We start from the raw sequence: 20168 nt of genomic DNA, 5'->3' as shown, positions 1-20168 counted from the left end.
AGGATCTGGCCTTCTAAAGAGCAGTCGGGGTTGATCTCTTCTAGGACTGACCGGTTTGAACGCCTTGCAGTCCAAGGGACTCGCAGGAGTCTTCTCCAGCACCATAGTTCAAAGGCCTCAATTCTTTGGCGCTCAGCCTTTCTTATGGTCCAACTTTCACAGCCATACATTGCAACTGGGAAAACTATGGCCTGGACTATACGCACTTTTGTTGGCAGGGTGATGTCTCTGCTTTTTAGTATGCTGTCTAGATTTGCCATAGCTTTCCTCCCCAGAAGCGTGTAAACATCTAGGCATTCCCAAATCTTTGTTATTAGTGTTAGTTTTAGATAGACTTGTGCTCTCTCTACAAAACACCTATTCTTGAACTGCGGGTTCTCCTGGACTCACAGGTCCTGCTTGAATAGCAGGGAGAAGCCATGGCCAAGGAAGGTTTTGTCCAGCTTATGTTGGATCTGGACACTTTGGCAATAACTCATGTCGTCGTCATCATCATCATCACCATCATTCATCTTGACTATTGCAAGCCATTCTAAAGATAAGTCAGTTGTAAAGAAGACCTAGAATGTAGCAGCCAGAAAGTTAGAGCATAATACTTGCCACTGACTTCACTAGCTGCTATTAAGCTTCTGGGCTCAGTTCAAAATGCTGCTTATTGCTTTTAAAGCCCCGAATGGTTATATCAGAAACTGTCTAACCCATAATAATTGTTTCATCTTGTAAGAGCATCAAGGAATAGCTCAAGGTCTTAACCTTGCAAGAAATGAAAAGAATACGTACCAAAATGAACTCATTTTCCATGATTGCTCCAATACAGTGGAATATTCTACAGCAGAAATAAATCTAACTTCTTCAATCTTAGCATTCCAAAAATCTCTATAAACAACATTCTTCTTTTCAAGAGTTGCCTTCGGTTTGATCAGATGCTGATACACTGTTTATTTTACATTTTCACTGTTAACCATGCAGCATCAATTGATTTGGGTGGTGTTTAGAAAAGGCAAATAAATAAATGAATGTAAATATATTTGAAAACAAAAGAAGTGGCTGGGAGATGCATTATCAAGGAGGCACTGTAGCTTCCCAAAGAGCAATGCAATTTTTTTTTAAAAAAAAAAAAATGCAGGCAAGGGACAAAATCCACATTTCAAAAATATATCTGAATCAGATTAATTTCTGCTCTAGCTCTACATGGTACATATCAAATAAGATCAGAAAAAGTCTCCACATGGAATAGCTCTTCAATAGTATTGACTTTATGACAAAGCAACAAATTATAGATAATTGTTTTCCACAACCACACAAATATAAACCAAACTAAAAGATCCATGCTTGATTTGCAATTTTGTTTGAAGACTTGAATCATTCTTGCTAGGGTTTTAAAAAATGGGACATTTCTTTCTACACTAATAGGAAATAGATTTTAGAATGGGTTTTCCCCCTCTAAACAACCTCTGTGTAAGTAATGTTCAGCTGAACAGAAATGCACAATGTATATACAGAACAGACTAATATTGATCTTCCCACAAAAAATATTCATTAAAAAGTAGCACGTTGCAAATGGCCGTCAATATTCCCTACAACTCTAGGGATAATGATAAATTCACCTGATTTTAAATAAAAACAACAGCATCCCGAGAGCTACTTCCTTTAGTGGCTGTAAATCTGTGTAACTGCAGTTGGGTTATTTTAATTTCTTACAGTGGAAAGATGCTGCTTCCTTCCTCCTTGTAACTGAGCTAGGGTGAAAAAGATTGGGACCCTGATTAGCAAAATCTCCAATCAGTGCTTCCCAAATGGTTCAGTCTGTATCTGTCATCACCTCCAGCTAAGTTTTCTGGGGATGGTGGTACTTCAGTACAGTATTCCTAAGCAGGTCCAGCTTGGGAAAGGCCAAATGGAAAACTGGTAAATAATAATCTATGTAGGCACAAAGTCATAGGGTTTTTTCCCCCCATCTGAGATCAATTCTGATTATCAAAAGCTTTTACTGCAGCATATTGTAGAAAGAAAAATCTTCATCAGGGTCCAGCCCAAGCTGGGAATAAACAAAATGGAGACTGCTTTAGAAAGAAGGTTGTAGTTTATTGAAGAGCAGAGCCAGACAGAAATGTGGCTCTGGGAAAGCTAACCACATGGAGCAGGGAGTGGTGGGTTTTTATACTTTCTTGGGCTTTTGTATTTGGAGTTGTTCCTGTTTGAGGCTTTGTATTTCCTGTGTCATGTATTTTGACCTGAGTCTGAGTGTGCCCTTTTTGTATTCTGATGCTGGTAGGTTAATCCTATTATGTCCTAAAGGTCATATCTTTAGAGTTTGAGTGGGGTATGTAGGTTTTAGGGGTCTTTGTCTTCCTAATCTCAGCAGCTTCTAGTTTCCTGGTTTCAACATTTCTGAATAGGATTGCCAAATCTGCATTTCTACAGACCTGGCCTCTGCCTGGGGAGAGGGGCTGGGGCTGGTTTCTGTCTTTTTAAGATTTTCTTTCTCTGTTACCATATTCTTTTGGGAAATATAATATTCTGCTTTTTAATATTCTCCAAATATTTCTTTCTCGGGGAAGGGGGTGCTGTCCTCCCACAATATCTACAGATATTTATTTCCTTGTCTCCTCCAGCCTGCTTGTTTTATCAGATGCTTAGCTGCTAAATTAAGGCCATTTCCAGTGGCAGCAACATGAGGACTTCTTGAAACCTAAGCCATGTGGGTTCCATGTTGATTCCTCTCCCTTCTACCCCAATTAGGACATCCCTGGAGAGAAAACTACAAAGTAGTGGAAGTTTTTTTCAAACTCAGCAACTTTAAATAGGTGAACTTCAGTTCCCAGAATTCTTCTGCCAGCATGCTACCTGAGGAATTCTGGGAGCTGAAGTCCAAGCCATCTTACAGTTGCCAAGTTTGGAAAAACACTATATTAGTGGCCACAACATTAGTGGCTTTCATCAGACCAAGGTTGATCTAAACGGAAAAATAACTAAAATGAGTTCTGCAGCTGAAGCATAAATGAAAATCTAAATCACATTATTCCTGAGACTTAAGAAGACAGATAGATATTCATTAAAAGAAAACCTGGTTTAGACAGCAGCAATGGGCCATTTAAATGCTCAAGTAAAAATGATCTCTTTATCAGGCTCAATAGAGCAACTACAGCAGGGAACAAAGAACCTGACTCACAATGGGAATTTAGCTTCACAAAACCATCCACAGCTGTGAAGGGCTGTGAATAGGTTTTCCCCTCAGATGCTATTTAGATGAATTTGCCATAACAATATTCATCATTAGCAACCTATTGTTCAAAGCCATTTCCATACCCTCACTTGATCCGTTACCCAGCGGTGATTAAGGCAACAACATCTTTACCACAAGACATGTTAAATGGATTTTGCTGCACGCCCATAAGTACCGAAGCTGTTGATAGGATTTCAATAATGAATTAGAAAGAATCCCAATGCGGGCAGTTTGTTGTGGGTCCCCTAATGTTTTATCCACACGCCATTATGGGGATAAAAGAATGGAAACTAGTAGTGCCATAGAGGGAAAAAATACCCTGAAATAATATATTTTTATTGTACCAATAGTTACCTAAAGCAATGAGTTCAGTTTAGCATTTCTAGACTCATGGGAGATGTAAAAGCTTGTCTGCAAACTTGAGAGCTACTGAAGGCTGCTTGTTAAAACTGAATTAGAGTTGAAAGACATTTACCCCAAGCCCTTGCTTAGTACAGGAATGAAAATTAAAACATTCAGTACCTTTAGCAGAGCCTAGTCCAGGGGTAGGCAACCTTGGCGTTGAAGTCCACTTGAGTCATAAAAGAGCCAAGGTTGCCTACCCCTGGCCTAGTCGAAGGATTCTTCCCTGTTTTCTTTTCTTTCTTTTTTTTATTGAAAATTTTTAAATTTTACAAAAAAAAATTCCCTTCCCCAAACCCTCCCAACCTCCCCTACCCTCCCCCGACCTTCCCAGAGCTGAATACAGGCTTACTTAAAAAAATTTTTTTAAAAAATCTTAAGACACATGTAAACCATAAACAAATCTAAATACATTAATTAAACAAATTATAAAATAATTAACAATATATAAAAAAAGAATACAAGAAAGAAAAAAGAAACAGAAAAAGAAAAAATCAGATAAAAAAAGAAAAATTAAAAAATTTAAAAAAGTGTCTATAAATTATCTTGAATTTTAAATATAAATTATTCAAAAACTAAATAATATTTTTTATATCCAACTTATATTGTATAAAATCTATCCATTTTTTCCATACCAGGAGGTACTTCTCTTGCGATTGAAATTGTTTCATCGCTGAAACGGAATTTCAAATCCAGAATAAACTATTATGCTCTGGAAATTCTGCCAAAGATTATGAACTGATCAACAGTTCAGGAGAAAGTAAACCTGTAAGTTTTGGGCTAAAAATTTTTTTCCAGCTTTGTTTGCCTTCTGTAGACAGATAGGAAGATGCAGCTTGTCTCACTTGTCTATAGCTATCACCTAATTTCTGTTCTTTATTCAACTAACTCTCCCCTGAAACAGCAATGAGATCCACATGAGAGATGTCTATTCATTTGATATCTTTCTGTAGCTTCAGTGGCTTGCCTAATTAAACATCTTCCTAAGCCATTTGCACACATTCAGCAACCACCATGCACATTTCTAGCTCTAAACAGCCTTTCTGTATTATTTCAAGGCCACCAGCTCCACCTGCTGGATGAAGCCATGCGATACATATCCCTGATATGTATTGCATGGTTTTACTGAAGAGATGGCAGGTGGACCAATAGAATAGAATAATTTTAATGTCACTTTGAATCTACACTAACTGGCATACATTAAAATGAAATTTCATTGCATACAGCAATCAAAGAGTCATCACCTCCAATATATACTACATAAATATGACAAAAACAAATACAGAATGATGCATATACCCACATATATTATATGACACAGAGAAATAACAGTCTAGTTCGGGTTATGTATACATGTGCATGGTGAGAAAAACGAATCTTGCGAGTTTACTAGACTGATGGCTTAGGGAACACAGCTATTACAGAATTGGGCAGTCCTGCTAGAAATACTTTGAAACCACCTCCCAGAGGGGAGCAACAGAAACAGATCATGAAGTGGCTGTGTGGGGTCTCTAACAATGCTTTGAGCTCTAAGCATATAGCGCTTATAAGCAGCATCCTGCATACCAGGAAGTGAGCTTCCTAGGATCTTTTCGGCTGTCCTTACCACTCTCTGTATGGACTTTCTATGTGAGGCACTGCTGCCACCATACTAGACAGTGATACAGTTTGTTAAAACGCTCTGAATCATGCCTCTGTAAAAAGTGGCTAGGACAGAAGGAGAAAGATGTGCTCTCCTCATCCAATGCAGGAAATGCAGATGCTGGTTTGCACACTTCACTAAGGATGATGTGTGGAGAGACCAGTTCAAACTGTTAGTTATCTGCACCCCCAGATACTTAATACTGTTGACCACCTCTACAGCTGCATCCTTGATACTGAGTGGAATATGACTATGCCGGCTCTTTCTAAAACCAAGGCAGTCATAGAATAGATTCCACTTGATAAAAAGTGTCCATGAAAGAGACCTAAAACAAGATGGATCGATGACATCAGCAATCATTGCAGGCAATTGGCAAAAGAAAACTCAGGATTGTTTTGGTTGGAAACATGCGGAAGAAGCCTTCATCCTGCAGTGGATAGACAATGGTGATGATGATGATGACAATGATGACATTTTCCACATGACCATCTCTCTGATGATTTCCAGCCGAGGCTTTTTCAACTTAGTTAGGGGTTGGTTCTGAAGAGAAACGAAACCAGAAAACATTTTTATTTTAATTATTAGATGCCCATTTCTCATTTGAAGAGAAGCTACTTTGAAAGACTCCTGATGTGTAACGAAAACGGCCTTCAGCGGAAATTCTATGTTAAGCTACTGTAATTTTTAAATACAGGTCGACTTACGATAGTTCATTTAGTGACTGTTCAAAGTTACAACGGCACTGAAAAACATGACTTATGACCATTTTACACAGCGTTGCAGCATCCCCGTGGTCACATGATAAAAATCGGATGCCTTCATTTTAATTTCCCATTTGTGAAAGCCTTCCTGTAGTGAGAGTTTGACCATCTTCCCCTTCATACACCAATAAGCTTGGATTTAGACCCAAAATCCTTCCTTCCAATTTTACAAATCCAACCCGGCCGTTCAAGGTTTTTGGAAGAGAGGGTGCTCTATCTCTTGTCCTTTTACACCCGCCGACTTTAATAGTATTTCATCACTTTTGTTATTAGCTAATCGGAGCCCTGATGAGCAATTCTATAGTATAGTGTAGTTGGAGATACATTTAGCTGCACGCCTTAGTACTACAGATTATTGTATTGCTTGTTTTGGGGAATTACTAATAAGTGTTTATCACAGGGAAAATAATTGCTGAAGGCTTATCCGAGAATCTGCAGGTGCAAAGGACTTGAGAGGTCGTCTAGTCCAACTGCTGCTCCATGCTTTTCTAACAGATCTCCTAACCCCGCTGCTAAAGCCGATAGCGGCAGCACAAGGAAGTTTCAGTGACGATGTATGCAATTTGAGGGGAAATGGACACCGCGCAACCAAGTGAACTAAAATATCTTTCGTACTCTATTTTATTCGAATTAGTCCCCGCAAGAACATAAAACGCCGCGCGCTGCTTATCCGACCAATCCGGACTCGACGCGAAGGCCCCGCCATTAGTAACTCTTCCCACCCAACGGCTGAAACCCTTTCAGCGGAGGCGCTTTCCGTACAAGGAGCACCTGATTTGACAAGCATGACATGCTAGTTTCAAGCATATGGGCGCCGACTGATGACGGCAACAGGTGTAGGCATAATTAAACTCTGTAGGAAATATGAGAAAGAGAGGCGATAGAGAAACTGGAAGAGATCCCGGCGGGCGGCTCCACTAAGGTGGGGCCATTATGAAACGCAGCCAATGGCGGAGAAGGATGCTTGTGGGAGTGGGCGGGGCCGAGGGCTTCCGGATAGCGCAAGAAACGTACCGCAGACGCCCTTCGTCGCAGCTTGTTTCCCCGGTCACCCACGCGCCTTCCCGCTTCCCTTTCCGGCTGCTGTGCGCATGTGCGTTGTTGCGACGCTCCGTCAGTCTTTTCCTGCGCCGCATGAGGTAAGTGCTGGCCTGACGCGGGCGGGCGGGACGGCGAACGCGTGCGGCAATCTCCCGTCTTCCGCCCGACCTTTGGCGGGAGGTGGGCGCGGGAGACTCGGAGGCCCTTCTCGGCCGCTGGCCGCGCATTGGCGGCCCCTTTCCGCTTCCCTGCGGTTCGGAATCCAGCCATGAGGGGACCAGAAAGTGAAGCCCGGAGGCCCTCTGGCTTTCTTGCGGGTGAGGAGGGCGGGTTTCCCCGCCTGCGAAGCGGCGGCACCACCGTGTGGCCAGAGATTCTCCTTCTCCCGAGGCTTTTCTCTCGCCCGGGAAAGGAACGGAGGAGGCTACATTCGAGTCCCGCCCGGGTAGGGCGCGGCTCCATCCAGGTAGGTAGCTCGCGTCTCTGGCAAGGAATGACTCCGCCTGCTTGGGGAAGCTCTCCTGGATCTCAACCGGGTCGGAGCCTTCTCTGCCCTCCGCCTTGTTCGCCTCTTTCCTGGGAAGGCTGCAACCTCGTGCTTTCAAAAACCTCTTTCTCTACGTTGAGACTCTGATAGCCTGCGGCCTTGGGAATCGATAGAAAAGGCAGTTTGATACTGCTGATTCGTCAGTCCCCCCCCCTTCCCATTCATCATCATCCATTAAAACACTCATACATAAATGCGGAGCAGGGCGCTTACTTTTCATCTTCGAGCTTTGGATTTAGAAGTTCATTCCTCTTGCTGAAGATCTGCAATTCAAGAATTTGTCCAGCATAGGGTGTGCCCAAATGCCTGTTAGAAATTCGCAAGTTGTCCTGAGGGCAGTGATCACACCTTGTTGGCCTTCCCAGAATTTCAGGTTTGGTGGTTTAATTCCTCCTAACACAAAAGGGTTGCTTATGTCTTAATTTCTCCAGGCATTTTTAATATTGTCTTCCAACAAGAGTCAGTCTTCCTCTTAGGAACTGGTCTGGATATTAAGACACAAAAAAGGAGGCGTTTGCCATTCATGGAGGGGGAGCAGGCAAGAATCTGCCAAAATGCAGTCTCTTTTGCATCTGGCTGCAGCTGCTGCCTTCCTTACTTTGCACTTGCACGTACACAGAGCATACACCCTTGTAGCTTCTACAGGGTGATGAATCAGGTTTCTTTGTGACAATTATAATGACAAATAACTCTGTTTAAGCTATCAAAACTGAAGCTACCAAAACTGAACCGCAATGCATTCAGCACTAGTTTTATGGCCAGACTTCAATAAAACCATTGCAGTAATTGTAATCTGGTCTGATTTAGCCATCATTATTAATTGAAATAAGTTTAGTATATTAGTTTCCCAACTGCTTCCTTCCCTTCACTTTTCTCAAGCATTTCAAATGTGGCCTTGCCAAAATAATTTTGTTTCTTAATTATATAGATGGCTCCTGGAGGATATAATCTGAAAAAGCAACTTTGAAAGATACCTCAGATTGTATTGTTGCCAGACACTCTTATAAATAGTTACCGAGCGTTGGAAAGCTTTGTTATCCTAGCTATTACATAACAGTGACCACATCTCTTCTTTGGTACCCCATTGGAATTCCACACTGATTTGAAATCATAACTTTTTTCTGAAGCTTCCCCTTTTCTTCCCCCTCATCTAGACAATGCATATTTAAAAGGTGTAAAATTCTAATTTAAGCTCTTATCTAAATGGTGAAGAATTGGATATTTATAGAGGATAGTATACCTAATATACTACTGAGCAAAAAAGTTTGTGAAACAGACTAACATCTATAAGGAGAGAGGAATAAACCCTACTTACCCTTTGGTGCAGAACACTATGTAGATAATGCATTAGGTTAAAGCATTAGTAGTAATTTTAATATCTTTATAAAGAGGCTGAGAACTGTCTCTTGGAAATTACAGTATTTTCTAGAATTCATTTTGTACTATGGCGGATGAAGTTGACTTCACCACTGGAGATGCTGGTGCTTCTGCCACTTACCCAATGCAGTGTTCTGCACTCCGTAAGAATGGCTTTGTGGTGCTGAAGGGACGTCCCTGCAAGATTGTGGAAATGTCAACTTCCAAAACTGGCAAGCATGGTCATGCCAAGGTAATCCCAGAGTATAATTTACCTGTTTTACTGCTTTGATGCACAAATAGTCTCTTGTGAATATTAACAATTTGCCACTATTTCATTTTTGCTTAAACTGCATTTGTAGTTGGTAGTCCTTACAAATTGATTCTGACCACTCTGAGTGGTGGTGCGCTAGTATTGTGACTCAATTCATCAAATAAAATTTCATACTATCTTGTTTGTCCAAATAGAACATATTTAAAGTGAACGAATTCCAAAGTGGCAAATTGGACTAAGCACTATAATTCTGCATATCGTTTTTTTTACCAGTTCTCCATGGTCTGTTACTTTCTAAATGTTTTGGGCTAGAAACTGCAGAATTGCTAGTCAACATGGTCTTTTCTGTGCTTTGTCATAATTGAACTTGTATGCCAATAAATGATGGGGAGAATCTGTTCGCACAAGAAATGAAGGGGTGAAAGAAATCCAAATGCCAGTTTGGAGCATGGTTTCTTTCTACAAATTAGTCTAAGATTTGAAACATACCTAGACTGAATTAATTAATAAAATTTTACAAGTCAGTTTCATAAAGAATATAGAAGTAACTTGAACTAACGTTACCTTTGGAATTTGCAATCTTCTGATAGATTGCACCTCAGCAAAATAGTTTGTAGCTAAGAGTTGGACAGTTGACATTTAAATTAATCTTGGGAACTTGCTTCTCCATAAATTACCCCACTTACCCACCCATTGTCTTGCCTAAGGCCCTGCAATGAATTTGCATTTAAATACTTGATCTTGGGGATTAGCTTACATACAAAACTTTAACACAGCTATTATGTATAATGCAAACACCTGCTAATAGTTTTGAGCTTTTGGGAAAACAGATCTAAAATAGGCATAGTACAAAACATCAAGTTTATGACATTTTAATCAGTGATAACATTAGAAATGAAACAGGTCTTTAAAAGTGTTACTTATATTCATAATACTGCAGAATCTGTATTGAAACACATGTTCATAGCTAGTTTGTTTCCCCTCAACTTTTTTTAAGAGATGTTATGTGGGAAGATTTGAATAAATATAAGAAAATGTGAAATACAATATTCTTGGTAACCTAATTACATGATTATGAATGTTTTCTAAATAGGTTCATTTAGTTGGTATTGATGTGTTCACTGGCAAAAAGTATGAAGATATATGCCCTTCCACTCACAATATGGATGTTCCAAATATCAAGAGGAATGATTATCAGGTAAATGTCTCTGCATCTAGGCCAGCGGTTCTCAACCTATGGGTCGCGACCCCATTTGGGGTCGCCAAGCAAGGCTGTCCGCCATTTTTTTTCCCCTTTTCCAGCGGGTGCCTTACCTCCCTTGGGCTGGGCCAGCTGGTGGCCCAGCCGGTGGTCAGCCTGCTCTGTCTCTGCCGCTTGCCAGCTACGCCTTGGCCGGCGCAGGGGGCGGCACCACGCATGCGCGGCACTCCCAGGCAGGGAAAGTCCTCGACTTATGACCGGTTGGATAGTCCTCAACTTACGACCGGTTTAGTCCTCAACTTACGACTGGTTTAGTCCTCAACTTACGACCGGTTGGGGGTCGTGGCATTAAAAAGGTTGAGAACCACTGATTTAGGCTTTCCTTGGACCTTGCTGTCTAGATGTGTACAAAATGGAAGCCTCACCTTGGGGAACCTGGTCTAAATTGAAATGGGGCACCCTGTGGACCTCCATATACTTAGGCTGCCCAATTGTTACTTTGTGGTGCTTAAACTGATTCATGGATACCTAGATTTGCAACAGTTTATTCTTAATGGGGTTTTTCACAGTTTAATATTGTGTAGTATCAATTATCTGTTATTTTAGGATCCTAAAAGGTCTCATTACAGTTGTTGCCATATAATATTCTGGATTGTATGATTTACATGTTTCTAGAAAGAACATGAACATACAGGTAGTCCTCAACTCATGACCATAATTGAGCCCAAATTTTCTGTTGCTAAGTGAGATATTTGTTAAGTGAATTTTATCCCATTTTACAACCTTTCTTGCCATGGTGATGCTGCAACAGTCATACATGTGAAAATGGTGATAAGTCACTTTTTTCAGTGCTGTTGTAATTTTGAATAGTCACTAAATGAATTGTAAGTCAAGGACTACTTGTACATGTGAGTTTAGGAAGCAGTAGTAATCAAATGGTTTTCTTCTTGCTAGGTTCTAACTGATTATAAGCATTTCATTTCTTTCCAGTCTCCAGTTACCATTACATAATAAAATTATGCTGCATTATCTATGGCATAATACTATCGCATTGTCCTTTGTATCTGTTGTAAATGTGTACCACCTGTTCCAGCCAGATTGGTATTATTGGTATTATTTGGAGAAGTGGAATATTCCAAAATTCTCCAATTGTGGAATGGTATTACCCATCTTAGAATATTGCCAGATGGTACCAAGATTCCTAAAAATCTAAAACCTTTGGATAAATCTTGGTTTGAATTAACATTAATAGTTTTAAAAATGAACAATAAAGAACATTCTTTTTATCTTCCCATTTCTGATAAAGTCTTCTAAAAAGATTTTCTGACATCTATGATTAATTGTGAGAAAATAGAAATCATACTTTAGTTCTTTAAAATATATGGGCTTAAAAATTGGTTTGAGAAATGGCAATACTGAAAAATATGTTGTGAGGATATTTTAACTTCACAGGTCATTCTGATAACTTCAGGATAGGTGTTCTCAAAAAGAACAACATAAAAGTTTTATTTTCAAAGCGGTGGTTCTATAATTCCCCATTTTAATGAAGAATGTAATTGAATAAAATGTTTTATACTTGCAGCTAATCTGTATACAGGATGGCTACCTTTCTTTGCTGACAGAAAGTGGAGATGTTCGAGAAGATCTGAAAGTCCCAGAAGGTGAATTAGGCAAAGAAATAGAAGGAAAATACAACGCAGGGGAAGATTTCCAGGTAAGGATGCCCATTTAACTCTCTTGATAGTGACGTCAACTACTGTAGGAGTGTTTCTGATACCTTTTCTTTTCCTTCATGAATAATAGTTTTTTCTCTAAAGCAAAGGAAGTGCTTTCTATCTAGAATCCAAGTGTATTATTTATTTTTTATTTGTTGGTTTATTAAATTTTTATGCCATTCATCTCCCCACAAGGTGACTTAAAGCAGTTTACAAGTTATAAAACAAGTAAAAATAATTAAAACATTAAAAACTACACAGATTAAAATGTCAAAAATATTGTTAGGTCTGAGTTAGGTGTGTTTCTGTCTTAGCATTTATGTTCTAAGTGCAAGTTGCCAATGTGTGCTCTATGCTTAACAATGAACATGAATTTTAACTATAGCTAGGAATGCTTAAAATACCTTATTGTTGGTTTTCCACATTATTTTGAGTATCCATGATTAAGAAAACATTTCAATGCACAGTTAATGAACAAAGCAAAATTAGCCGGATTCACATCCACAAAATCATTAACCCTGGTTTATAAGCTCCTCTGCTTGGATTCATATACAATAGTCCATAAATAAGTAAACCACATTTTTGCTTAGTGTGCTTTCCTAGCTTTTCTTATATTTATGGGAAACCAATGATTTTCCCAATAATTAGCTGTAGGAATAGTAATTTCAAAACTAATAACATAGCAAACTACCATAGATATATTAATTGATATGATAATATAATGGAATTGTAGAACCTAACAAAATTCTTTTTTCCATTTCTGTAGGTGTCAGTCATGTCTGCAATGAGTGAAGAGTGTGCTGTAGCCATAAAACCTTGCAAATAGGACCACCTGGATTAAACAGTTGCTAAAGTACCAGCAACTGCAAATCTTGTATTTTAGTTCTGATTATCACCAAAGCTATAACCTTCACTAGCAACCTCGTGTCTTTGTTTGAAAATAGTGCTGACTGATGTTGCAAGCAGTTTGGCAATATTAAAATTGCTGAAGTTCAAGTGCTTACAGGAATGGCAAGGCAGTCAAAACTGTCATTTTAGATCATGAGGTATTCAAAAGTAGTATGCTTTGCTCAAATGAGACTATAGCAGTGCCAATACCAAGGTAGTACTCAGTTTGAGTTTACTTACATTTTAAAGAAACGAAAGTAATTTTGTTTTAAAATCCTAAACATGATAAAATGTGGCTTGCACTGAATTGTGAAGCATAACTGAGCTAGAGACAACAGAACTCATATGATCAAAATGCCAGTGCTGATGGCTGTGTGCAGCAAACTAGTTTTGCTGGCTTGCTCTTAATTGGTCACAATTTGCTGTGATGTAAACATCCAGAATGCTGGATGCTTTCATACTCTGGTTAATAGTGCACAAATGTTGGAGCAGGGTAGAGAGGAAGAGATTCACTAGAGGCCTTTGTTTTCAATGTAGAGTTCAGCCACTTCCAGTTTTAAAACAAGGCAATGCCTCAAGAGTTACAGTATTTGATTTGACTTTTAACTCTTTTTTTGGTTTATAGCAGAAGTAAACTTTTTTTTAGGAATTGGAGCAAACCTGCATGTATCAATGGCCTGAAGGCTAAATTTCAACCCTGTGTCACTGAACAGAATTTGAGCCATGGATTGTCTTGTAGAGTTTATAAAGAACTATGATAGCGCACTCTGTCAAACACATGAACCTCTGGATTATACTAGAACTGATCTGATTCAAAGTCTACTTGAGAAGGATTGGTTAGACTGCGTAGGCAAATGCCTGATTACTAATCAACCTATTATCCATATGATCTTTGCTTGCAAGATCATGTTTCAGCTTGATTAGCATTTGGGGAAAACCTAATTACTTAAATTTGCCTTACATTTTGGTAACAAATAACTAACTTGAATTAGTGACTAGATTCTTAAAACATGCTTAATTCATTGGCAGTTTTTTTGGGGGGGAATAGTAAATAGGATTTTGAGCTTGTTAGTAAAATTGCCCTTAAGCAGTACAGCTAGAGTAGAAGGAAAATAAACTGCATCTGGATCTTTATAAGCTCTAGATTTAACTAAGCAGGTATCTATGCAGAATGGGCACAATACAACTTAATTTGGCAATAAACACTCTTGAAAAAAGCACAGTCTTGTTATAGTGGTAAATTACTACATGTTTCAAGATCTAGGGCTACTAGGAAGCTGAAGGATTCTAGTGTATTGTTAAAAGTTTAATCATGTGAGTGTTCCTTAATACTGTATTGTCAATATCCATAATAGGAATGGAAGTCACAGTTTGAAATGTGAATTTCCATTTGCTAGTATCATTTGTGATGATCATTTGTCCAACAGTTATCTATTGTGCCTGAGCAGCTGAGAATACTGAAGTCATAATTTTAAGGAGTCCTGCTAGTATCTCCCTAGTGGTATCATCTTTTAGGAATTTGTTACCAGAAGTACCTACTCCTGAAGGTGGTACTTAGACTTCAAATTAATTCCTAGCAGTCTGAAACCACAAATTACATAAGGTAGATCAGGAAGAAATACAATATCTATTAGGTAGATCTTATGTAGGACACCGGTAAAACTACAGTATTTCCAATAAGCTAATAGCAAAGCCATTTCTCTTGTAGATGTTAATTGTCTACAAACCCACTAAGTTTACAATAAACTTTGCTATTGAAACAATGCTATATATTTCAGGTTCTTTAAGCTATTTCAGGGCCATCATGTTCTATGAATCCATGTTTAGATTGTTTTTACTTTTCAGCTGAAACCAATCACATTTAATTTTCAAGAGCAGGGTCAAAATCTTATAAGCTGAGGGCCAAAATTAAGTCTGAAATAGTCCTGTTGTCAGTTTGTTGTGATCTAAGCTATTTGCTTGGGGTCCATTATCTTTTGTTCATTGGACTGCAGATTTTTTTTTCCTTAGATGTTAGGGATTCTTTTGTTAAAACCCCAATTTACCTCTTGATGTCTTTGTTGTCTTGCATCTGTGCATCTGTGTGCAACGAAACCACTGCTAGTTGAGCCATGACTTGAGTGTATTCTTCTCAGGGCTGCTCTTGTGAAGATGTGAAAGAGCTTAAGTTGATTATTTTAACAAAGCTGCTTAAAAGTTGTAACAGGGTTTTGTATTGCATAAATTTATAGCATGCCTAGGACACAAGTAAAATTTAGTATATTGAATTAAAGGAGTCAGACATTGTGATCCATCTACCCTGTAAGAGGTGACATGTTTGACAACAGTAAGCTTTAAATGTTGGAATGCTGACTATGTCTGGGAATTTTAACGGAATAAGCTGTGTTAAATTTTTGTGTGTATGTAAAGAGCAAGATTCTTGTTTGTTACTATCAAAAATTTTCACAGTATAATTAGAGACATTGATCTTTGTGGTGTTTAGATAGATTGTGGTACTGTACTTGTAGAATTCTGGGCTTTCACATTCAGTGACTGTTACATTAAAAAAGTCATATTGTTTTAAATTAAATGTGGGGGGGGAGGTTTTGTATTTGCCACAATAGGAAACTCCCATAAGTATGCAATTATACCTACTGGCAAGTAATGTATGCAAAGTTCATTATATAAGAGTGCCCTTGACTTTAAAAGCAAAACTTGAAAGGTTTGTACTTTTTCTGCATTTCTGTAATAGTGAAGTATTCATATGTTTAAGAGTTCTTGGCTTTTAATGACTTGTTTTAACAAAATGTTTGAATTATTTGAGTCACAGTAACAAAAAATAAAGTTTAAACTTAAAGGCTATTTTTATTGTCCCTTCTATATTTCCTGTTCACCATAGTCATGTCTTCTCCAGCAAATTTGGCTCAAGACAAAACAGTATCCTGGGTATTGGGGATTTTTTTTAACCAGAATCTCATACTAAGATAGCTTAATCATTTTGTAGGTTCATTACCACAGGATTATAGTTCTACTAGACTTGGTCCAACCACATACACTTGGCCAAATCTAAAATATCTCATTCCCTTAATGCCAAAGTAGGATACTCACTGGAATATTTCCTGTGAGACCTTTCAAATTAAAGTAACTTAGCAAACCTGCTTTAACTGGGTAAATGCTGCATAGTGCTAAAACTGCAAGAATGCTGCTAATCAATACTCTATAATGTCTGTTGAATGTCAGAGTGCTTAGCTCCCCCAATCCTTGAAACTTCGGAGGTATTGAAATGCAAATTTAAATCCCACGAATGGAGCAAAGGGGTTAACGTTACTCCCCGTTTTGCTTTTCTTGGCTCTATTCTGAGCTGGCACCTATCCGCCAAGAGTTGTGCACCCCTTATTTAAAATTCTAATTAATAAAAAAAAAGGCTCGTTGGCATATTTATTACAAAACTACTGCATTTCTGTCTTTGCCCTTCTGATTGACACAAACGTTATTTTTTCATTCTCGCTCAACTGGGAACCACTCATCCTAGAAAACTCTCAAACCATTATGTACAGAACAAATACGCAGAGATAAGAAATAATTGCAGTCGGACAGATGTTTGGGAAGCACCAGTTTGCCGATTACCAGCCTTCGGTTGGTAACCTTAGAACCCCGGAAACTGCGCTCTCAACACGTGTGAATAGAGCTATTACCCGGCATGCCTTGCCTCTTATGGAACCAGAAACGCCCCAACCGGAATCAGGGAGCTGCGCTTTCTAGATGCGCCCACAGTTGCCCTTGGGCGCGTGCGGCACGCCTTACGTAGATTGCGTCATAGGCGGGTCGATATAAAAGAGAGGCCGTGCTACACGCTCGCTCTTTCCGAAATCCGAGGGCCTGGCCGCTATGGCGCCGGTGAGCGGTTGTTGACCTGGCGAGGCGGTGCGGGTTATTTCAAGGGAAGGGGGGCGACCTCGAAACCTTGTGGGGTGGCTGTGGCCTCGGTCCTTCGTGCTCTCGTTGGCAGCTGGGGAGAAGCTGGTCCGAGAAGGAGACTGCACTGGCAAGAGTGGGCGGTTAAGCCTGTTCCTGCGTGGGTTGCCTTGCAAAGGACTCTCCTTAGACCAGCGTGCCTGGCTGAAGAATTCTGGGAGTTGAAGTCCACAAGTCATAAAAGGGCCAAGTATGAAGATCCCTGCCTTGGGCCTTGGGGAGGGGGGAATGGAAGGGGCCTAGCTAAGTTAATGATGAAATAAGTATCTATGGATTAATGATGGTTGCTTTGGGGGGGCAGGTATCATCCTGTAGATCAATGTTTCTCAGTTTCAGTGCCCTTGAGGTGAGTGGGCTTTAATTCTCAGAATTGCACAGCCAGCTGTGGATAGAGATTAAATAAAACCTGTGATCAATCCATTGTGTGTTGGTTTCCAGTGCATCTCAATCCAGCCCATGGCAGGATTCCAGATTAGGAAAGACCCTCCTACAGAATATTTAGGTCTTGAAATTGTCAAAATAAAAATAGATGCTAACCTAAGGGATGTGTTTGGGTTTCTTTCAGCAAAAAGACAAGCTGAAAAAAACAACTTGCAAGTATAACCTTGATCTCACCCATCCTGTGGAAGATGGCATATTTGACTCAGGAAACTTTGTAAGTAGTTCTTAATTCTTACCTGTCTATATAGTAGAATAGTAGTGAAGCTTAAGTGTTAAGGAAGATGGACAATTTTCATGGTTGCAGTTTCTTTTAAGAGAAATTAGCCATATTTAATTTCAGCCAAACAAATGTGGAAAACAATTTTGGCTGTGAGAAATCTTTCCCTGAAAAGATAATTAAGTTTAATTCTGTGTTATTAAATATACTTTTCATCTAGTGTAGTCCCTTAGCTACCAGATATACTGCATAGCTGTATAATTTGATACTAGAAAGCTTGCATATAGAAATAGCATGTATTGTGTTAAGTTTCTGGGGTGGGATTAATTTTAATAAAAGACTTTCACGGGGAGGTGCTTGTATGGTATAATTATATTCAGTGAGTGTAAATAACAAATGTTGGCTGGCTAGGGTTCCTTCCCTAGACCCATACCTAGGGCACCATTCCCTAGTGTTCTCTTTTGTTTTTATTTAATTAGGAACAGTTCTTGAATGAGAGAATTAAAGTCAATGGAAAAACAGGAAACCTGGGAAATGTAGTTCACATTGAACGTTTTAAAAATAAAATCACAGTAACGTCTGAAAAGCAGTTCTCAAAAAGGTTGGTTTTCTTTAATAGTGTATTGCAACTTTTCTTTAGCTCCTTGCATCATCATTAATTTTAAATTAAATATTTTGTAAAATATATTGCATTAGATGGCAAGTTTAATGCAAAGACCCTATAACAATTGGACTTGCCGTTTTACCTGATACCATATTTCTACATAAGATCCTTACTACTGGGTCTTGTTCTTTTGTTGGAAGAGTGTAGGGAGGAATTATACACGTAGCAATGCAGTTTGGAAGTTTTTTGTATCATTCCCAACCATCCCCACAACAGTCTTGCAAGGTTAGAAGTAAATAAGGGCTGGAGGTGATAGAGGTGTATTTTTGATATCTTGAAATGAGTTTACAGTTGAATTCAGTTTCACAGTCTTCCTGTTTGGCTTGATTAAATTAGAGTGAACTCGACAGATAACTGCTAAGGTTCTCCAAATTCTTGTCTGCTTTTTTTTTGCTTTCTAATTAGTAGATTCTCAAATGAAGTATTGTACCTAAATCACTTTCTTCATATGGTTAAAGGTACCTTAAATATCTCACAAAGAAGTACCTCAAGAAGCACAATCTTCGTGACTGGTTGCGAGTGGTAGCATCCGACAAGGAGACCTATGAGCTGCGTTATTTCCAGATCAGTCATGATGATGAAGGGTCTGAAGCTGAAGAATAAACAGCTTTTAAATGGAGCATCATGTTCCTTGAATGAACAGAGTATATACACAATCAACTATTTATAAGCATACATTAATTTATTACCAAACAGATCTTGTATGCTATTTTAAATCTCCTGTTCACCTCTGAGATATATTTTAAAAGTGTCATTAAATGGCTATCCTGAGAGAATTTTTTTTGTCTAAGGCTGACTTGTGTGTGTTTCTTTGAATATATCTGCAAGAATCTTATTTTTGAACAGTATAATATGAACGTTCTATAATGTGTATAATGGCCTATTTTCTAATTAAATCCCCAAGTAAAACTGCCCATTTTCATTCTCCGAATGTCATTTTAATGGCAAAGGAAGAACTTGTGTACACCATCAGTCCACAACCTTGGGGGGGGAGGGGAGGGGGGAAAGAAGGAAGGGGATGATTCCATGTCAGTGGCAGCTGTGCATGCAGCTCCATTCGCACAAGTGGATGCGTGCTTGCACAAATGGAGCTTTGCCTGTGAATGCAAGTGCTTGCCGCTTGTGCAAATGGAGCTTTGTGAGCAGCCACCATTTGTGCAAGTGGAGCTGTGGGCGAGTGCTTGCACAGTCTGGTTCCAAACGGGTTGCGGCCCGGGGGTATAGAAATGGGATCGACATGACCTTCATGCTGGTTTGGGATTAAGGAAGCTGTAATAGTCTAATACAGTGTTCCTCAACCTTGACAATTTTAAGGCATGTGGACTTCAACTCCCAGAATTCCACAGCCAGCATTGCTGGCTGTGGAATTCTGGGAGTTGAAGTCCACATGCCTTAAAATTGTCAAGGTTGAGAAACACTGGTCTAATACATTACATAAATGGCTATTTGGCAATAGTCAGCTTTGTTTAAACCACATCTGATAATTAGAAAATCATGTCTGATTAAGTGTAAAATGGACTATAGTCACCTTGCTTGCCATCTCAAGATTTTAAGATAATTTTAATCCTGTGAAAGTTATTTTCTTAATCCTTTTTATTATTTTGCTTAAATAATAGGTATCCTCTAATCCCTTTTTAGATTGGTCCAAAAGGGCCCTTAAGCAACCTAATCTTTTGGTTCCATATTTCTATATCCCATATTTTAATCCTTTTCACCTCTATTCCATTAATATGTGTGTGTGTGTGTGTGAATGTGCTTGCAATTTTTTTTTTTTTTTACCAAACATTACGTAATGGAAGAAAACATACCCAAGTTTATGATACCCTCTTCACCTACCAA

The 20168-nt window shown here is 39.0% G+C and overlaps 2 protein-coding genes across 3 annotated transcripts; both read left to right on the top strand.

Moving 5' to 3' along the window:
• The first annotated feature begins 7036 nt into the window (after nt 1-7036).
• EIF5A2 (eukaryotic translation initiation factor 5A2) lies at nt 7037-15894 on the top strand. 2 transcript variants are annotated; one of them, XM_039337977.1, is made up of 5 exons: nt 7037-7170; nt 9039-9228; nt 10343-10447; nt 12033-12164; nt 12932-15894. In XM_039337977.1, exons 2-5 carry the CDS (start codon nt 9064-9066, stop codon nt 12989-12991), a joined length of 462 nt encoding a protein of 153 aa, XP_039193911.1. In that variant the 5' UTR covers nt 7037-7170; nt 9039-9063; the 3' UTR covers nt 12992-15894. The 2 variants fall into 2 exon arrangements, with proteins under 2 accessions (XP_039193911.1, XP_039193921.1); XM_039337987.1 differs by lacking the exon at nt 7037-7170 and adding an exon at nt 7188-7538.
• Nucleotides 15895-16777: 883 nt separating this feature from the next.
• On the top strand, nt 16778-19119 carry RPL22L1 (ribosomal protein L22 like 1). The gene is made up of 4 exons (XM_039338001.1): nt 16778-16929; nt 17573-17662; nt 18145-18266; nt 18788-19119. Exons 1-4 carry the CDS (start codon nt 16921-16923, stop codon nt 18930-18932), a joined length of 366 nt encoding a protein of 121 aa, XP_039193935.1. The 5' UTR covers nt 16778-16920; the 3' UTR covers nt 18933-19119.
• Nucleotides 19120-20168: the final 1049 nt, after the last annotated feature.

Source organism: Crotalus tigris, unplaced genomic scaffold (assembly GCF_016545835.1).
Source record: "Crotalus tigris isolate CLP2741 ecotype Arizona unplaced genomic scaffold, ASM1654583v1 scf7180000017549.6302385, whole genome shotgun sequence".
In the NCBI taxonomy this organism is placed as follows: domain Eukaryota; kingdom Metazoa; phylum Chordata; class Lepidosauria; order Squamata; family Viperidae; genus Crotalus; species Crotalus tigris.
The sequence above is the reverse complement of the archived record's forward strand: the minus strand, read 5'-3'. Positions and strand labels throughout refer to the sequence as shown.

What these genes read in the sequence shown, in the direction of transcription:
- EIF5A2 (XM_039337977.1), top strand. Translation starts at nt 9,064, where the DNA reads ATGGCGGATGAAGTTGACTTCACCACTGGAGATGCTGGTGCTTCTGCC. An exon ending in TCAAGAGGAATGATTATCAG is followed by an intron (nt 10,448 to 12,032) that starts GTAAATGTCTCT and finishes TTATACTTGCAG; the next exon opens with CTAATCTGTATACAGGATGG. An exon ending in ACGCAGGGGAAGATTTCCAG is followed by an intron (nt 12,165 to 12,931) that starts GTAAGGATGCCC and finishes CCATTTCTGTAG; the next exon opens with GTGTCAGTCATGTCTGCAAT.
- RPL22L1 (XM_039338001.1), top strand. An exon ending in TATTTGACTCAGGAAACTTT is followed by an intron (nt 17,663 to 18,144) that starts GTAAGTAGTTCT and finishes TTATTTAATTAG; the next exon opens with GAACAGTTCTTGAATGAGAG. An exon ending in GAAAAGCAGTTCTCAAAAAG is followed by an intron (nt 18,267 to 18,787) that starts GTTGGTTTTCTT and finishes ATATGGTTAAAG; the next exon opens with GTACCTTAAATATCTCACAA.